The sequence below is a fragment of the Podarcis liolepis genome (genome assembly GCF_965112155.1).
Source record: "Podarcis liolepis genome assembly, chromosome: 9".
NCBI lineage: Eukaryota > Metazoa > Chordata > Lepidosauria > Squamata > Lacertidae > Podarcis > Podarcis liolepis.
Genome location: NC_139564.1, coordinates 46,471,047 through 46,490,892, shown reverse-complemented (window position 1 = coordinate 46,490,892; position 19,846 = coordinate 46,471,047). Strand labels below are relative to the sequence as shown.

Sequence of the window (19,846 nt, the reverse complement as noted above, 5' to 3'; positions counted from 1 at the left end):
TAAAGGAAACATCTTTAGACATGCACATCAAAGCATTCGTTCTGAAATAAAGGCTCTGAATATGGGAGGCACTGGCCAGCAAGCTATTTTACTGGGCAGAAGTAACTACCATGCGAGATTAGGAAAACAGATTTTAACCAAGTTGATTGTAATATCTGCATTGCCAGCAATTAAATGGGTAGAAAGATCATTTTGCCAGTGTAGATATATTACCAGTTATACTGGGTCACTCACATAAGTCAAGGAGGTTGTCACTGGAGGCTCAGTAGCTAGAAGTGCCTTTTACCAACTGCAACTGGTGGACAGATACAGTCATTCTTTAACCGGGAAAGCCTTGCCACAGTAGTTCATGTGTTGGTTACTTCAAGACTGGATTGCTGCAATGCGCTCTATGTGGGGCTTCCCCTGTGCTTGATTTGGAAGCACGACTGCTGACAGGAGTGAGGCCTTGTCAGAATATAACAGCATACAGAATATAACAGCGCCTACACTTTGGAACTCCCTGATGTTGAGATCTAGCAGGCGCCTTCACTGTACTCTTTTCAGTGCTAAAAACATTCTTGCTTAGACAAGCCTACCCAGATGCTTAGAAAGTTGAGGCAATTTTAATCTGTTTTAGAGTTATACTTTTGCATGTTGCATAGTATAGTTGTGGATTTTTCTTGGTTTTATGGTTTTTTTAAATAATCAAGTGGTGTAAAAATTTTATGAAATAAATTTTATGAAATTTAATATTTTGTTGGAAGCCATCCAGAGTGGCTGAGGAGACCCAGCCAGATGGGCAGGGTTTAACTAAATAACAACAACAACAACAACAACAACAACAACAACAACAACAACAACCTGGAACTGACTATTTGGTGCATTTCACGGCTTTAGCTGTTTTTAAGATCTTTCTCTGCTTCAAAATGGCTTACACTGAATGGTGGGAAGAGACTTCTTTACTGTGTTAGACGTATTATTGCAGAACTGAAGGCAGGAATCAGAAAATCCCAGTTCTTCCACAAATAAGCCACTTTCATCATGCTGAGTTGGCAAAACTAGCATTAACAAAATATAAACACTCATTCATATTCAGGCTTTCCTTTGCATCAAACTCTCCCTCCCCAATCAAATTGCTGTTCCTTTTTACACACGCCTCAGAAATATATTTGCAGGTATTTTATTTAAATGTTGAGGCTTGTCTGTTCCCTGTTGTTTGCAGGCTATATATTTTTTCAAGCTGAAGCTTGGGAAACATATTTGCTGGAAAGCAAACTAGGAGCCCTCTGCACAACAAAGTAATCCAACAGAACATGCAAATTAATTTGTAGAGGAGATTTTAAAAAACCCCTCAAACAGTGCAGTTTACTCAATATAAGTTCCTCTGTGCTTGCTCCCTTGTAAGTGTATTCAGGACTGCAGCCTTAAGCTTTGTTCTTTTCCTGTCTTACTTCATGAGGTTTTGTAGATTCTAGCCTTGGGAGAGTTGGTTGGTGCCAATAAGTCAAACATATCATTGCTTGCTACTATCTATTTGCCTGCAAGGAAGAGGCTTATTACTCAACTCTTCAGCACTTGCCTGTCAAAGAAAGAAAAAAAAAGGCGTATGATTTTGTGTCTCATCTCTCCAAAAGACTGCCCTGACATTATTTTTGCTCATTTTTCAGCCGCTCTCTTAAGGCAGCTGCTAGAATTTGCATCTTAAGCTTTCCTTTCGGCAGTACTATTGAAAACATTATGGGGAACATAGAGCACATATTTAATGAATGTGACCTATAACAATCCATTTGTCATCCAAAGACTAAAGCAAGTTGTGCGAGATTTCAAAGTTGTACATGCTCAAAAGGCTTACCCTTCAACTAATTAATTCATGTGATTTTAGAGCAGAGCAGAATCCTGACACCTTAGACATAAAACTGCAAGCCACTAGTTTTGCACATCACAGGCAGCTACCAACTCTAACGTAGCTTCGCAGACTTTAGTACCATAAAGGAGGAGATTGAGATTGCAATAGCAACCCATATGAAATATGATGTAACAAAAGTGATCTACTTATCCTGCATATTATTTACAGTACAGGTCACAGATAACCTTGAATAGAAAAGGGTGAGAGAAAGAGCAGTTGGGCAGTAGAAAGAAGAAAGTGTCTGTGAAATCGTAAGGTTACAATAGAATGCAGCTATATTAGAATCAGATCAAATTCCCAAATCGTCTTCCAGAAATACATTTATGGTCTTCTGGATAAGTATTAAATTCTCCAATCCTTACAGAAATATTTCATACCACATGGAAGTCTTCATGACTGAATTACTTGGGGATGGGCTCTCTCTTCTTTACTGGAGATCTTGAAGCAGTGGCTGCACAGCCATCTCTTGAGTATACTCAACTCTTAATTTCTTGCATCCAGCAGAGGGTTAAATTAGAGATGGCCTAGGAGGGTCTCCCTAACTCTTATGATTCTATGAATACTTTTGATGACTACTAATGACTATATATGAAGCATCATAATTATGTAGGTAAATTTATATCTTGCCTTTCTTCTACAGAACTCAATGCAGCCTACATATGTTTCTTGGGCAGTCTCCCATCAGTGGAGATTAATTTATTATTAAGTAATGTGTTTTCTGCCTGTTTTCAAATACATAACTTAAAATATCTATTTGTGCGAGAAATACTTGCGCAAGTTTCAGTCTCCTCCTGAAAATACACCACCCCTTCTACAATCTTCCATGTGCGATAAGATGTTTTGATAACTCTACAGCATTGGGGTTGGAGGTGGTGAGCTGGAGAACAGTCAGTTAATTAAGGCAATGTTGATAAGGGCAAAAATGGGACTCCACCCCCCCCAGCCCACACAACAGAATTCAGATTTCAAATCAGTCAATCAACTTACTTTATGTAACTTCATGAAAAGTTAGAATGGTAGACTAGACAACAAGCAACTGAGAACACTGTGTGCAGTCATGCTCAAGGATTGCAGAAGAAATAATCAATTTCTACGTTAATACACTTCACATGCAGTTTGACCTAGATTTATGCCTTCTTGTCTGTACTGTAGAACCAGAAAACATGCCCACTCCACTCTCATGCATCCAATTTAATAGGAAAAAAAAATCTGGTTTGTCAAACCAGTTTGCTATGACATTTGAACCAGCAAGCTGGAATTTGAGTAATCCCTTCCAACAGATTGCAAACCAGGACTGATTCCACTAACACATATTCTGCAGCCTGCATCATTTCTGGTTTCTTATTTATACACGTATTTGAATTTTAGATTTGCCTTTTGCTCTAGTTTTTGAAATTTCTGTTCTTTCTCCCAATCCTGGGAATGCAAAGTGTTCAGACTATTTAAAAATACATCAGGCTTGAAAATTACAGCGCCCATTTATCTCAAAAGTGGTAACATTCCCAGTTGTTGCAGTATACAGATAAGAGTCAAATCCCATTCTCCTGGATGTCAATAAACTGGGTTCTTTCCAGTGCAGTTTTTTGTTTTGTTTCAATGCTCTGCATGACTGACTCTACTTTTGGGTACAATCATATGTACACATATTATGATTTGTAGTGCTCAGTTTTAAACTAAGCCGTGCATTTTACCAGGATTCACCATATTTATTACAGCATCATAACAAAACTGTGCAGTGTCCATTATTTCCATTTTACAGGTGTCAAGCTGAGTCTTACTCAAAACTGCTGAGGTTGATGAGGCTGGAGGTGAACTGTGCACTGGGCTCAGAAAGATCTTTTGATTCTTTGGATTATCTTCCATTTACTGATCTTTAGCATATGTTTTACATATTCAGAAATTAATGAAACCTTGTTGAAATCAACAGGACTTACTTTCAAGCAGCATTTTTATTTTTAGGACTCATTTCCGCAAACTATGTGCACATGTCATTCTAACTCTACTACTAAAATCCAAGTTTTACTATAAGATTTTACTCAGCTACAAGGGAGGTTCAAGATTAACACAAGCAGTTCCCTCTAATATTTGAAACGTCAACTTCCCATATTAACTGAGAAAAGCTAATGCTATTTACAAGCTAGTGGGCAGCAGAATCAAGGAAAGAAAGATACAGCCCCTTGCAACATGCAGGTAGGGCAGAGAATAAAGATCTACTGTTTCCTGGTCCTATGCGTGAATGGGCTGGTAAGAAGATCATTCCATTGCTCCTTTCCCAACTTTATGTGGTACTTGCTGGGGGAAGAAAAAAATATGTTGGTATAAAATGCACAATTAATGATATGCGTAATCAGCAAGTAATTTGTTTAGTGCAAGTTTAGATGCTCAGACTTGGGGACCTGGCAGACCTAATTAGTGAAAATAGATAAAGTTATGCATTGGGTGGAGAAAGCGGATAGAATACAGCAGTTCAAGGTCACCCAATATCAGATAACATTAGACTGAAGACAGACAAAAGAAAACAGTCTGTCAAGCAGCACGTATTTAATATACAGAATTCGCTGCAAAGAGGATGTGAGGAAAACCACTCGCATTTACAGAGGACACGTCTACCAATGACTATTACTACGATTGCCTAAGATGGAAGTCATGGCGACACCTCCCCCATTCCATGTACAAAACCTGACCAGGCTAAATGGTTGAATCTTACAACAGGGTCAAAGGACTGAGTGGGGGCGGAGGAGAAACACAGAGCGACATAATGCTGTGATTAGGATTGCAGCCTCAAATCCTCACAATGTTTCCTCTTTTATACAACACTCTCAACCTGATGTGCTCCAAACCATTTTGGACTAGCTCCCATCAGCTCTTTCTAGAAAAGCTGCAGCAGTCTGAATCTTCTGAAAGGCATCAGGCTGAAGAACGTTGATGATCACTTATTTGCCTCACATAAAAAATATTAAGCATATCTCATCATTCTACACCAAAGGCAGGGATTTCAGGACAGAATGGAATTCTCTTATACCGAGTATTAACTAAGGTGTGTAGGGGAGGGCATTGCCTCTGGTGGGGGGACATGTCATACTCCTTCTGGGGTAGTTTGTCCAGCTTTGGTTCCCACCCTGCATTCAGCTCTCACCTATGGTTCCTAGAAACTGCCAGCATGCAACAGTGTCCACCAGGAAGAGCTTTGACTGTCTGGATAAACCAGGTGAGGGGTCTCAAACCCTCAGTGAGTTTGGGATTTCCCCTGCATGCAAAGACAGGCTCTGGTGGACTAAGTGAACGAGACCAATAGTGGGTCCAACAGTCAGGAAGGTGCAAAGGGAAGTAAGGGGCAGATGGGGCTCATCAACCTGGGAAGACAGCACATCTAGCAGAAGGAAAACTCTGGTCCTAAATCTCCGCTGCCTTGTGGCTATACTCATCCGTGAGAAAGGCTTTGGGAGAAAACTCCAAGGAAAAAGCCGTACTCGCTGCCTTGCCTAAGAAGTAAACCCTACACAAATCTGGAGTGGAGTCTCTAAGATGGTTGGATGGTGCCTTGTATGCCTCCTTCCGGCAAGTCCTGCAGCCAAGCTGGTGCCAAACATATTGCTCTGCTTTCCTTTGGACCACATCCAAGAGGCCGAGAGGGGAGTATTGTCTGGGCAGCCCGGGACCTCCATACACACTGGCCAGGCTTGCGCCCTGGGGAGGTCACTTTGGTGCTGCTAACGTAGCAGTTTTAACTTCACCCCCAAAGGCCCACTTCATTTTCTCTCAAGACAGACAGGTGCCAACAACGCAGTATTAACAGCCCAAGGTCATATACAACAGCTAACTGAAATACCTACAGAGTCAGACAGATACAAAGACGGGGCTGCAGAATTGTTCATAAACTGTATTAAAAAGCTAGTAATGCAACAGAATAAAGAAAACACATTATGTTCCACATAGCATTACTCAAATCTCACTGTAAAAAAGAATTGCCTTTCTGCATTATCTAGCATTCAATTGTTTCTAAAAGGCAAAATGTTTTGTTTTTTAAAAAAATATCCAAACCAATATTTTAAGTTTAATAAGAATTCTTCACTGATTGTGAAACAGGGCATATAAACAAATCTCACAAAAGCAAATGAAAAGCTTTCTAGGGGGAGTTTCATCATTCTCTGCTGTGACATTTTAAAACACAGTGCTAAAGAGCTTATAAATGGACACTTGGCAGCAACTTCAGAAGAACAGAAAGGTGCCTGTGGATTCCTTAACCTTTCTCAGCATCCAGTGAAAAGAAGGTTGCTGTTTCTTCCAAATGCTCTCAATGTCCTTTGAAAATATTACCTTTAACTTATTTATAATGTTGTGAAACGTAATATAATTCACATTTTGTGTGTCTAACAAACTTTATAATGTCAATACAATAGTTTGATCTACAGGGACTGCTACTCTCAGAGAGAAGGATAATAATAATAATAATAATAATAATAATAATTTATTATTTATACCCCGCCCATCTGGCTGGGCCTCCCCAGCCACTCTGGGCGGCTTCCATAGAAACCCAAAATACAGTAAAATATCACACGTTAAAAACAGGGCTGCCTTAAGATGTCTTCTGAATGTCAGGTAGTTGTTTATCGCTTTGACATCTGCTGGAAGGGCGTTCCACAGGGCGGGCGCCACTACCGAGAAGGCCCTCTGCCTGGTTCCCTGTAGCTTTGCTTCTCGCAATGAGGGAACCGCCAGAAGGCCCTCGGCGCTGGACCTCAGCGTCCGGGCAGAACGATGGGGGTGGAGACGCTCCTTCAGGTATACTGGACCGAGGCCATTTAGGGCTTTAAAGGTCAGCACCAACACTTTGAATTGTGCTCGGAAACGTACTGGGAGCCAATGTAGGGCTTTCAAGACCGCTGTTATATGGTCTTGGTGGCCACCCCCCGTCACCAGTCTAGCTGCCGCATTCTGGATTAGTTGTAGTTTCCGAGTCACCTTCAAAGGTAGCCCCACGTAGAGTGCATTGCAGTAGTCCAAGCGGGAGATAACCAGAGCATGCACCACTCTGGTGAGACAGTCCACAGGCAGATAGGGTCTCAGCCTATGTACCAGATGGAGCTGGTAAACAGCTGCCCTGGACACAGATTTGACCTGTGCCTCCATGGACAGCTGTGAGTCCAAAATGACTCCCAGGCTGCGCACCTGGTCCTTCAGGGGCACAGTTACCCCATTCAGGACCAGGGAATCCTCCACACCTGCCCGCCTCCTGTCCCCCAAAAACAGTACTTCTGTCTTGTCAGGATTCAACCTCAATCTGTTAGCCGCCATCCATCCTCCAACCGCCTCCAGACACTTACACAGGACCTTCACCGCCTTCACTGGTTCTGATTTAAAAGAGAGGTAGAGCTGGGTATCATCCGCATACTGATGAACACCCAGCCCAAACCTCCTGATGATCTCTCCCAGCGGCTTCATGTAAATGTTGAAAAGCATGGGGGAGAGGACAGAACCCTGAGGCACCCCACAAGTGAGAGCCCAGGGGTCTGAACACTCATCCACCACCACCACTTTCTGAACACTGCCCAGGAGGAAGGAGCGGAACCACTGTATGACAGTGCCCCCAGCTCCCAGCCCCTCAAGACGGTCCAGAAGGATGTTATGGTCGATGGTGTCAAACGCCGCTGAGAGATCCAGCAGAACTAGGAAACAGCTCTCACCTTTGTCCCTAGATCATCAACCAGTGCGACCAAGGCAGTTTCAGTCCCATGATGAGGCCTGAATCCCGACTGGAAGGGATCCAAATGGTCCGCTTCTTCCAGGCGTGCCTGGAGTTGTTCAGCAACATGTTGGGAATCATGTGTGAACTGGATGTGCCTAAAATGGTCGCTGCCTGTAATGAGGTATATCCTTAACTCACAACCACGCCTGCACTTGTTCAAGGTTCAAGCCATACAGTCATGCCATCCTCTGGAACCCTATAAGCTACTAGATATTCTAGCAAGCCAACTCCCCCAACCTTGGTTTTACTTTTCAATCTGACATGCAACAGCTCACAGCTTCTGGAGCTCCAGCACTGACACATTAGACTTTTTGTGGGTGTGTTCCTTCTTATGGGGGCTTATTTAAAAGTTTTATTTGTATTTTTGCAAACTTTGCTCCAATGTATTATGATGTGATGGAAATGGCATGCATGCAGTTCCAGGAGTACCAGACATTTCTTCAATAGTCCAAGTGATATCTGACACAATGAAGATTCACTTTTACTGATTTTGTAAAGATCACAAATGATGTTTTGCTATATAGTCCAAAATAAACAAGAGCAGTAATAATTGGACTGACTATTCAAATACCTCAAAGGTATTTTTCTGGATTATTTGTAAAATTAAGAAACTTCAGTACTCTCAGGAACAAGGCTTCTTGAGCAACATCCAATGTAATTAGGTCATATGCAGGTGCTCCTAAAATATCAAAAGCCAATTTGTATCCCTCCATGGAACTTTTGGAAACTGGATACTAGATTTCCTTATTCCCCCGAAGTTATTATCACAACAACATGTAAAATACAGGCAGCAACCATTTTACACATGCCAATTGATGTGCAATCATGCACACACTTATCACTGCTGACCCAGAAGTGGCCCAAACATGGAGCAAGTGGCCCAAACCATGTGAAGGGGTCAAGAACGGAACTCCCGTGCAAAATATTTGCCACCTGTAGGTATTTGGAGGGATTGTGACTAGCCCAAGGTTAGGCCATGGCGGACAGGTTGGAGATTTGCATACAGGTCTCAGAATTCTATTCCACTAACACCCAGTGCATTTATTAGGGTGGGTGGATTAAGGCATAAAGAATGTTTTGAATGTGCAAGGAAAAAACCCACTAAATTAAAGCTGTGATTTAACTGAAGTTTCCCACAGATACTTCACATTTTCCTAAACAATGGCACAAATTAACCACAATGTTACTTTACTGTACAACTAAACAGTGTATGATCTACTGTTGTTTCATTCTTATAACCAGGCCTTGCATCGCTTTGTTGCACTGTTTACAGTTTCCAACTTGCTCTTTCTTTAGACCTATAAATGGAATGTCTAAAACATTTGTTTATTGTTTTTCTTACACATGGCAGTTTGTGAGGTTAAGTATGGGGGACGACGACCATAAACTTGTGCACTGGAGAATTTCCTCTTTTTGTTTTACGTAGCATGGCTCCTTTCTGTGCAATTCTGCCTTGGTCTAGCCCCACCCTCCCCAAAATAAGAGGCAAACAAAAACGAAATGATTGTGACTGACAAGGTCACAGCCAAGTCTGACAGCTGCTGGCCAGACTAGAGCATTCACTTTATTTTCATCAGGTGAAATGTAATGCCTGTGTTTGGTAGGAAAAGTAAATATACTTACATTTGAGAAGTGCTCAAATTGATTCCTTTGCGTAGAAAAACCTTTAGCTATGCAATCCTTACCTATGAACACCCAGTGTCGATGGCTGGGGGGTTTGGATACTGTGTAGTCTGCTCTCTGCTGACTACCACTGGCAGAGAGGCAGAAAGACCACAGAGGAGGCCTAGTTTGCCCATTCAGGTGGCAAGCTACCACCAGCATTTCTTCTGCTGGAAGTACGCAGCAGAAAGTCCCTAAATGGGGTGTTGATGGATGGGTGTCAGGTGCTTTGGACTGGCTCGATCTAAAGCCCCATGAATCCCCCAAGAGGTCTGATCCTTGGGCCTCTCAGCCATACCAGACTGGAACCAGATTACTGGGGGGGGGGGGGAATCAGGAAACCTACCACCTGCTCTGGGCAGCATGAGCAAGTTAAGCTTGCAATTTTCTGGGGCTAAAGTTAGGATTGCTCAACACCCTCAATGTATCTGGGAGAAGCAATGAGCCAGTGTAGAGATTAACTGCAGGGCTAACATGCTTATATCAATATTATATAGCATTAACCAGATTATTCAAAGGCAATCTCATCATTACTTTTTTTTTAAAAAAGAAAATATTTTAATCCACTCTGGAATTTAGTTTTATGACATAACATTCTTTGTCCTTCCTTTTCCTCCCATGTCCAGATTCACTTCCAAGGAGGCTGAGAGAAAGGACAGACATGTGTCAAAGGGGCAGCTTGACCTCCTGAAAACTAGTTGCCAACCATGGCTATCCATAACCAGGAAATAAATCAAGCCAAGTAATTTGAGAATTTGGTGTGGACAATCCAATGCTACCACCCTTCTAAGAAATGAAGAAAGTTTTTCAGCCTATGGCTAAATCAAATTATTCAAGTGACCAGAAGGGCAATTATGTATACGCCCTATAAGTAACCAGGAAAAAATGCATAAGGACTGCTTCTCATTTATGACCTGTTCTTACAGGTTTTGTAAGAAAAAAGAAATCTCAGCTATGAGTAGTTGTCACACGAGACTTCTTACAAATGACCTGATATGGCTTTCACTGCTTGAATGAAGCTGAAAATGTGCATTGAAGGAAACACATCAGTAACCCTGCTGCTTTTCTGCCTGGCACTCACATTTATTACAGCCTTGATGCTGAAGTTAAAAAGACTTTTCAGTGTTTCATAATCAGTGTTATCATCCCCCAAAGTATACAACCCCTCACCACTCGATTTTTAGCTGACAGATCACTTTTACAGAGAAAATGTCATGAATACTGAAGGCCATTAAAGCAAATATTACACTTATGAAAATACTACAATCCTGTACTTTCTTCTCTATAATGTGTAGTGTATGGACATAAATTAGCATATATTACCTTACACCTCTAATAAGCCTCATTCTAAACTTGCAAATAATTCCGTAAAAATGCTTAGCACCTTGTCTGCCCACATATATCTATGATACACCTTTCATGGCACATGATCTACCTTCAAGAAAAATAGCGCCAATTCTTTTTTTTTCAGTTTGCAAAAATTTCTCTGACTGATCCTAAAGAAGCAGTTTTTGCTAGCCACCCATAAAGGAGGCAGGAGCCAACCTAGATTTTATGCAGCTTCAGAGTAGGAGGGGAATTAAGTCAAAGAATCACTATGGGGGCAAAGGGTTAACACACAGAGATGAAATTACCCTTTACTTCTCTGCATCTTTTTGATTTTTTTTAAGGGAAAAATCTGTGGGGAACTCCAAATATGAAATTCCCATGGTAACATTCACTTTGCCCTGAGCACTAGTCATAAGCTTACTTTCAGAGAAACACTTTTTACTCAGAAGACATTACACCTACTTAATATCATTGGCAGAGATCATAATTTCTTTTTCCCCCACACAGTACAACTTACTAACACTTTTAATAAGCCCTATTATAGAAACAGATTTCAGCTACTTTAAATGGAAATGTCATGAGTTTACAGGAACAGATCTTCACACTGAGGGGAACAGAGATAAAGCAAGATCCCCTAGGGTTTGAAACATGAATTCATGCACAAAACATGCTGGAGTTTCCTTATGCCAAACCTTCTCCCCCTTCAGCAGCCCTTCCACAATCCCCCTTAACAGCACGATTAGGGGGATCAACAGCATCACCTTTTAATGTTGTAGCTGCTTTATTATTCTTCCTTTGCATGTTCTCACAACTTGCAATTTTATTTTAAAAGACATTTTCTACTCTGAACCCTAACTTACCTGAGGCAGTGCCTACAACATCCAGTCACTATGGTGAAATAGCTCATTTCTTGCTTAGAATGAACTGGCTTAGTTTAATATAGATTCTAAACTACAGAGATTCTCTATAAAAGTTCACAGAGTTGTTGAACCTGCAGATCTGTTTCTTTGGCCTGGCCTCACAGAATACTATTTTTTACAAGCTACCGGCAACACATGTTTAAGAGGAAATTCTGCAACCAAGGTATTCAGCTGTCCAGGATTTCACAAGCCATACAAGTGTCAGAAAGCTGTGATTTATGGCCCTGTTTGAGGCTTGTTCTTCCTTCCATTTTTTCATATTCTATCAGCAATATTTTCCATATACAGCTGGAATTGCACCTCTCACTTTAACAATCTGTGCTCCGTCCATATGTATAACACATTGGTGAGGATGTTATTTTTTCAGTGAACTACATGTAAACCAATTTCATGGCACACTGCCCCAAAAGCAGACAGTTCACTGCTAAACAATTATTTTTTAGAAAACAGTCTTGTAGCACTGAATGCTTCTTTACACAAAGTCTATAGTCTGTAGCACAGACTACAGTCCAGTATTCGGTTAAAACCCTATTGTGTGGGATTGCAACTACAATCAACAACAATAAAAGGAAGATTCTCTGCAGAATGTTCAAATTATAGTTTTTGTAACATTCATACATACAGAGGGTCACAGATTCAATCCTTGGCATCTCCAGGTAGGGTTAGAGAAAATACAGCAGTCTGAAACCCTGGACAGCTGCTGCCAGTCTGTGCAGAAAATACTGAGGTAGATGGACTACTTGGCCTGACTCAATATAAGGCAGCTTCCTATGTTCCTATCTGTCCTGCTGCACTTTATACAGTCACACCTTGGATCCTGAACACCTTGAGAGTTGAACGTTTTGGCTCCCGAATGCTGCAAACCCGGAAGTGAGTGTTCCGTTAGCGAACCTTATTTGGAACCCGAATGTCCGACGCGGCTTCTGAACATTTTGGAAGTTGAACGGCCTCTGGAACGGATTCCATTTGACTTCCGAGGTACCACAGTACAGTTTGGCACAGAGCAAAGAAGACAGAAGCGTGGCAATTCATGCCCTTGCTCTCTACCCTATGGGTCTTTCAGTATTATAAAGGCAGAACTTTATAAAGATCATGGTTTTTGCAATGGTTAAAAGAAGCCTTTAACATTTTGAAAACAGAAAGTCATAACATTTACTGGCTTTAAAAGCAAGAACATGTTTATATTGAGGACCCATGCCCAATTTTTTTAAAAATTCCACTGATCTATGTATGATGTTAAGGGTTGTGAAAATTACATTTAAAGTCCAAATTGTTGCATTAAGGAACAGTATACGATAAACAATGGCACCTATAAATTTTTGCATGCAATCTTCTCTAGAAACTGATTTCCATACTTACTTCAGCCCTAGAGCTCATTAAGTGTGACCTCACTTTAACTGTTCTATGCTGTAAATGCAGCACTGTCATTTGCAGCAATATCCGGCTGGGTTCACTCAAGCAAACAAAACTAAACACCACTAAGTACTTCTTTAGGGACTAACAGGCAGTGAGACCAAATATGAGAGCAAGAGCATATGCAGAAAGCCTTAGGTTTTTCTTCTGTCCCTTAGCACCTTCAGTCTGAATAATGAGGCAATGGAAGTACCTCCTCACTATAATTCTTCTTTGTAAAACTAAAGTCACTGCTCAAACAAATGTGGCCTATGAAACTTTAGTCTTTAGAATCCTATGACTCTGAGTTTTCAGGTAAGTTTGCAGATCTCATTAGTCAAAAGCTTGAAAATTCATCCACTATAAGTCAAAGAGCAAATAAAAAGATGGGCCCTGCAGTCCTATGGTCCCTTGAGCAGCTCCAATGCCAGAGAAAGACCTGTTATTGAATTTCCACTCCCCACTAGCAAAGCAATTTCAAATCCATCATCAGGAGGGCACTACTTTGGCTATCCCTGAACTAGAATATTCTGTTGGTGGAAGGAAACTCTCCACGGCTGGCACTCCAGGAAGAGCTGTTTATTGAAAATGAAATGCCTCACAATACAAGGTCAAAAGCATTGTGGCTCATGTGGCATCAGAGCACTGCACATGTATGGTTGCTCCTATATTCTCATAAATGATGTGCTACTAATGTGCGTGTGTTATTAAATCTGTATTTCTGCTCTAGGTTTATGATACAGTTAAATATAAGTCTTCACTGAGACATTATACACTAATCTGAAAACAAAGTTAAATCATTAAGAAGTCAATCGGAAAAAGGCCAGACAAGAGAAAGTGATGATTTACAGAACCCTTCTACACTTGGGCACTTATATACATTTCCAGAGGGAGCATATTCTAGAGGTGCTGGAAAGCAACCCTGGGGCTGATGTGTGAGAGTGTATACCATTAGCAGTTAAATGTTGTGTTAATTATGTTGACTGCATGTACTCGAGTCAGCGCCTTGCCATTAAGTTTAAAAATAAACACACACTGCCACCTAGTAACTAATGTGAAGAAGGCTAAATCTAGCTGATGTGGAAATAACCAAGCACAGTTAAGGAAGTGCACTGCTTCTATTACTTGATTCAAGAAGGAACATTTTCTTCAACCCTATCATGCAAAGTCACAATGTAAGGAGAGACCTGCATCTACAACATTACCCAAACTTAAACATGGTTACTATCTTGTTTTATGGCCCTTACTGTATGCCTTTAACAGCAACCCAACACACAGAAATTCAACCGTGGAACTTTTTCTGACTTTGAAAAACACACTGCAATAAGCTTCACTAGCTATTTCCCCCCCCCCCCCCGATTTCGGCAGCAATAAAAGGAACAGATGCAGGATTTGTAAAATGAGTAGCAACTCTGCAGTGTTGGCATTACAAAATTTATATTCACTGCTACTTAACACCACCAGGCCTGCTTACGCAGGCTCAGTTTAAACGTGACACCACACGAGAAGAACTTAGCTGTGAAGCTTTGCACACCTGCCTTGTCTCATTTGGACCAGGCTCTCAACCACTACAACTGCACACAAACACTTAAAGTCCCCTTGAACTCATGTAGACTTCTGAACAAGTGCACAGGACTGGACTGCCAGCTGGCAGTGTTTGGTGCCAACATAACACCTGCTGAGTTCAAATTCCCAACATGCTGCAAGTACACAAGCAGGTGAGATGACCTGGTTTAAATGAGCTACTGATGCATGCCATGTTCTGTTCCTCTTATCTGCCAGGTATGGCATTTACACAGGGCCTCACACCACAGTTAGTCCAAGAACTTTCAACTATCCTTGCGGTAGTTATAGTGGAGCTCCTAATCCGTGATAGTTATCGGGAGTATGCATCTTTTGGGGAGTAAAATAAACACAGAGAAAACAGAATATAAAGTAGACATTAATGTGAAAACCGGACTTCCACCACCACCCTACTCCATGGGCAAACAGTACACACTCCCAGACCTATAGAAATGACCACATCTCGCCCCAGCCACCTTCTACTGCGAGTGGGTGAAGCAGTTAGGGGGCCAGTCCCAGCCAGAGTTCACCGTTCGCCTCCCCACAACCAGCTCACACAGGAGGGCGCAATTAAGCGCAATTGAGAGGTCAAAGGTCTGGGGCGAAGCGGCAGCGCACCTGAAGGAGCCGGGACTAACTTACGGCGTGTGCCGCCGCCTGCCCACCTGCTTGGGGAGCCGGCGCCAGGCAGCTCTTCCCCTACCAGCAGGCGGCGAGGGGGCGCCCGCGGCTTACGGCAGACCCCCTGTCCGAAGCCGCCCGAGTCCCCCTTTCTCAGGCCTCGCCAACGCCACAGGCCTCAGCCTGGGCAGAGACAGCCGCCACCGCCGCCGCCCCCTCCCGGCCCAGGCTGAAGAGGAAGGCACACAGGCAGCGAGAAAGGGGGCTTCGGCCCGGGCGGCAGGCAGCGAGGGAAGAAGGGCCGCTGGGGGTTGGGGGTCCGCCCGCCCGCCCGCCCCCTCGGCCGGGAAGCAGCGACTCACCCGGATCCTGTCCCCCGGGCTGGGGTCTTCGGCGCGGGGCGAGAGCGACGACCAGAGCAGCAGCAGCCCCAGGAAGGAGCCGAGCAGCAGCACCGCGCGCAAGAGGAAGCCCAGCTTCAGCCGCATCCTCAGCGCCAGCCCCCCGACGAGCTCCCCGAAGCCGCCGCCGAAGCCGCCGGGCTCCTCGCTGCCGTTCCCACCCCCCTCCCGGCGACTGCTGTTGTTGCTCCTCACTTGTGCCGAGCTGCGCTCTGCGTGGCTTCCCTCCCTCCCCTCCTCCTCCTTCCTCTTTCACTACTGTACTGCCGCCTTTCTCCTTCTCTCTTTCTCTCTCCGAGGCAGCAGGCGCCTGGCGCCGAGCCTCGCTCGTACTCGCGCTCCCTCCCTGCAGCTTCGCTTCTCCTCACTCCTCCCCTCAGCCTTTTTCGAGCTGCTGCCGCCGCCTCCTCCTCTCCTTCGTCGACTCCTGCTGCTCGCTCTGCTCTCTCCTTGCAAACCCCAAAAAACTTTTTCTTTTTAAAAGAACCTCTCTTTCCTCTACCCCTCCAACACGCCCCGCTTTCTGGTTTTTCCTGTTCTCTTTGTATCTCCCGTGTTGAGTCTTTACTCCCCCCCCCGCTTTTTTTCCACCGCTCTCTTCTTCCTTGCTAATGTTCAGCCCAGCTTGCTAAAATGAAGCAGGAAGTCACCACGGCCGCCGCCGCCGCCACCACCCCCAGAAGCAAAGGCTCCACGTGGCTGCTTTACAGCCCGAAGGGTTGCTTCAGGTTGACTTTAGAGGCGGCTTTTCGTGTGTGTGTGTAAGAGAGAGAGAGAGAGATTGATTTTGATTCGTCCCCATCCGGAGGTAGATTTCGAAGAGCAAACCCCGCAGAAGCTATGCAAATACGAGGCTTGCTTGCTTGCTCCTGGCTTTGGCAAGGTGGAAACGAGGATCAGTGTGGGTTTGCTTGTTCTCTCTCTCTCTGCTCGTCTTTGGACTGGCACAGGAGCAAATCCAACAGTAAAAGGTGTGATCAAGAATTGCAACGTGGGAAAGAGTAGCAATGCCCCGTGATACCCTTCGCACAACGGCGATGGCGGTCACAGAAAGCCCAAGATCTCTGTGGTGTGCTTGCATGTATGAATGAATGCATGCATGCATGCCTCTGTCTCAAAGGAAGAAGGTAAAGTCACCTTAAAATTAGCTCATAATGCGTTTGATCTGCCTCCCGAATGTATACCTATTTTTGTCACACAGCAACACCTATGGGAGAATACAGTAAGCCCACAATCGTGCATAAAGCCAAAATCTCGTATAGTCAAAACACATTGGGTTCAATGGCGGGTGGTATTGCCAAAGTCTTTCTTCTCAGGTGTTTGCTACTTTTTCTTTTTTTAAATTTGCCAGGCATGTAAAGCTGAATGTGCATGTAAGTTGTGGGCTTACCGTATATAGTAAAAAGGCAGCTGCCCAAAATGGATCTTTACTCACCTTGAACTGGTGTAAACCATCAAGGGTAGGTTGGAAACCAACAGGTTATACATATTGCAATGGGGGAGTAAGGATTCTCCTACACAGGCTGTCTTTCAGCTCAGAAGGGTGAGCTTTATATGCAAGTCCAGAACAAATAATATATTAGGACATTTGCAGGTGGTAAATTTCATCTGGCCTTGTGCTCTACTTCTGTTCTTTAAACATCCACAAGCCGTCATCCCAATACTGATCATGGATATAAAATTGACAGCATCAGTTGGTTAGAATGGTAATACCAAGTTAGCAGGTTTGTTCCCGATATGGGACAGCTGCATATTTCTGCATTGCAGGTGGTTGGACTAGATGATCCTCAGGGTCCCTTCCAACTCTATAATTCTAAGATTCTATGATCATAGGAAGGCAGCCCATCATAATAAAGAATAGCATTCAAAACTACTGTGGGTTCCTTCCTCTGTTTCCATCCTTGTCCCTTTTTTATGTGTGTGGCTTGCATCCTAGACAATTCCGTGGTCAAATACCTGTAAAATACTGAGTGAGGTGGCAACAATTTGTCAATAAATTGTTTTGGTGCTTGAAATATCTGTGCTGTAGTAATGCAAATGGGCGGGTTGGATTTGTATATGTTAGAGTTGTGCTAAGGAACAGTTACCCGGGTCCCATGATCAGTGCTGGATTTACATATAAGCTAAACAAGCTATAGCTTAGGGCCCCACTCTCTTGGGGCCCCCCCCAAAAATTAAAGGAAAAAAACCACTGGATGTATATTTTCCAAAATATAAGATGATAAAAAAACCTACATACAGTTAGAGCTTTATAATTACTTCACTATTAATATACTTCTTAATTGTATTTCATTTCAACCATTACTTTGATAAAATACACATTTTGTTACGTGCAAATGGCTTTAAATACCTATTAGGTCCATAAATTACCATATAGCATATATTCAACACAAAAAACAGTGACAAATTGTTGTTGACAAAGGACAGCTGGACATATAAAGGGCCCCATTACCTTCAGTAGCTTAGGGCCTTATCAAACCTAAATCCAGCCCTGCCCATGATGTAATCGTATATTGGATACAACTTGCATTACAGATGGATCTGGCCAGTGTGAAAGTGTTTTTATGGCATCAAGGTCAGCATTGTGGCTCTGTGCCATGGAGTTAACAAATTTTACAGGTTCCAGCTGCAAGCACTTTGACCTGGGATTAAACCCTACGGATATCACTGTGTTTTGTTTCTGTATAGGATTGTGCTGTATATTATTGAACCTTACAACTCTTCAGTTTCCTGCTGTGATGGTCCTGGGGATCCAACTAATCCCTCCCCCATTAACTTAATATTTACTGTCTTTACAATACAGCAGCATGGCGTCAAAACTCAGCAAGCTCAGGCTGAAGCAAAATTAAACCATTGCTCACTTCTTTTATTAAAGACTACTTTTTTTCTTTTGTAGATTAACCTGATACTTATTCTTGACATTTTGGTAGCAATCTCCCCAATAATTCATAGGCAGCATTTTAGAAAAATCTATTTTCAGAAATGTAGCTATGCCAACTTATTATTATTGCTCTGTTGCTTCTGTGTTTTTTGGAGTAATATATTTAGCTTGCATTAGTAGAGGGGTAGAATATGTGCTGTACTTTTAAATCCTATGCACCTTGCAGAAATCTGTGGTATCTGATACACCTGAAAATCCCTTCCAGATTATATTTTATTTTAAAACCAGAGTAAGTTTTGTGTGAAGAACAATATGCCCTGTAAAAGAAGTTTAAGATTTATTCAATAATGCTAAGAGGTTCAGCTTGACACACCTGAAAAGCAAAGTCTTAATTTGTTTTCCAAATCTGGCTGAGCTCTGCCAGCAATGGGAGCTATTTCTGCTGTCTGTAAAAATTGCTGTGTATCTCTCCGTAAAAGGTTTAAGCTGCTGTAAAGTTCTCCACAGAGTACAAATACCCCAGATATTTCAGATGATCATCTTTACATGATTTTATTGAGAGTACAGATTATTGAATATTGAGATAGATAATAAAAGTATAAATTTTCACAGGCTTCGTCTAAAGACAATACTTGGCTAAGGCTGCAGTCTTAATAAGCACACTTACTAGTGAGTAAGCCCCAAAGAGTATAATGGGACTTGCTTTCAAGTAGATATGATTATATTGCAGTGCACATCAAATTATTCCTGATTCAGTTTCTCACACTGTACAGTGGTGCCCCGCAAGACGAACGCCTTGCAAGACGGAAAACCCGCTAGATGAAAGGGTTTTCCGTTTTGGAGGCGCTTCGCAAAACGAATTTCCCTATGGGCTTCCTTCGCAAGACGAAAGCCCATAGGGAAATCTCCGGGACAGCGGGGAAGCACAGCGCGTCTTCCCCACTGTCCTCGGACCTCCTCCGAAGGCTGGCAGTGGGGCGGAGGGACCTTCTCCCCGCGCCAGCCTTCGGAAGGCTGCTCCGAAGGCTGGCACTGGGGCGGAGGGACCTTCTCCCCGCGCCAGCCTTCGGAAGGCTCCTCCGAAGGGTGGCGGTGGGGTGGAGGGACCTTCTCCCCGTGCCAGCCTTCAGAAGGCTCCTCCGAAGGCTGGCGGTGGGGCGGAGGGACCTTCTCCCCGCGCCAGCCTTCAGAAGGCTCCTCCGAAGGCTGGCGGTGGGGCGGAAAGACCTTCTCCCCGCGCCAGCCTTCGGATGGCTGTCCTGAAGACTTGCGGTGGGAGGAGGGTTTTCCTTCCCACCGCCAACATTCAGAATGCTGTTCTGAATGTTGGCGGTGGGGAGGAAAAACCCTCCTCCCACCGCAAGCCCCGGGAACAGAGGAGAAGCGCCGCGCCCCTTCCCCTCTGTTCCCGTACCTGTCCTGAAGGCTTGCGGTGGGGAGAAA

General features: G+C 43.4%; 1 protein-coding gene and 1 long non-coding RNA gene across 10 annotated transcripts in view; one reads left to right on the top strand and one right to left on the bottom strand.

Annotated features, from left to right (window-relative positions):
• The window catches only part of GALNT7 (polypeptide N-acetylgalactosaminyltransferase 7), a 44,123-nt gene extending 28,223 nt beyond the window's left edge, over nucleotides 1–15,900 (bottom strand). For 3 of the 5 annotated variants that reach the window (XR_014529995.1, XM_083520284.1, XM_083520283.1), the window contains exon 1: nucleotides 15,484–15,617. Coding sequence is in view for 2 of the 5 variants with exons in the window: in XM_083520284.1 (XP_083376410.1) it covers nucleotides 15,484–15,609 (126 nt within the window). In the remaining 3 variants the exon portion in view is untranslated. Of the gene's footprint in view, nucleotides 1–15,165; nucleotides 15,463–15,483 lie in introns of those variants that run through there. The other 2 variants (XR_014529994.1, XR_014529996.1) reach the window with 2 other exon arrangements.
• Nucleotides 15,901–16,493: 593 nt separating this feature from the next.
• LOC310714761 overlaps nucleotides 16,494–19,846 on the top strand; it is a 107,679-nt gene continuing 104,326 nt past the window's right edge. For all 5 annotated transcript variants that reach the window (XR_014530046.1, XR_014530047.1, XR_014530048.1 and 2 more), the window contains exon 1: nucleotides 16,494–16,649. This is a non-coding gene — a long non-coding RNA (uncharacterized lncRNA). The remainder of the gene's footprint in view (nucleotides 16,650–19,846) is intronic.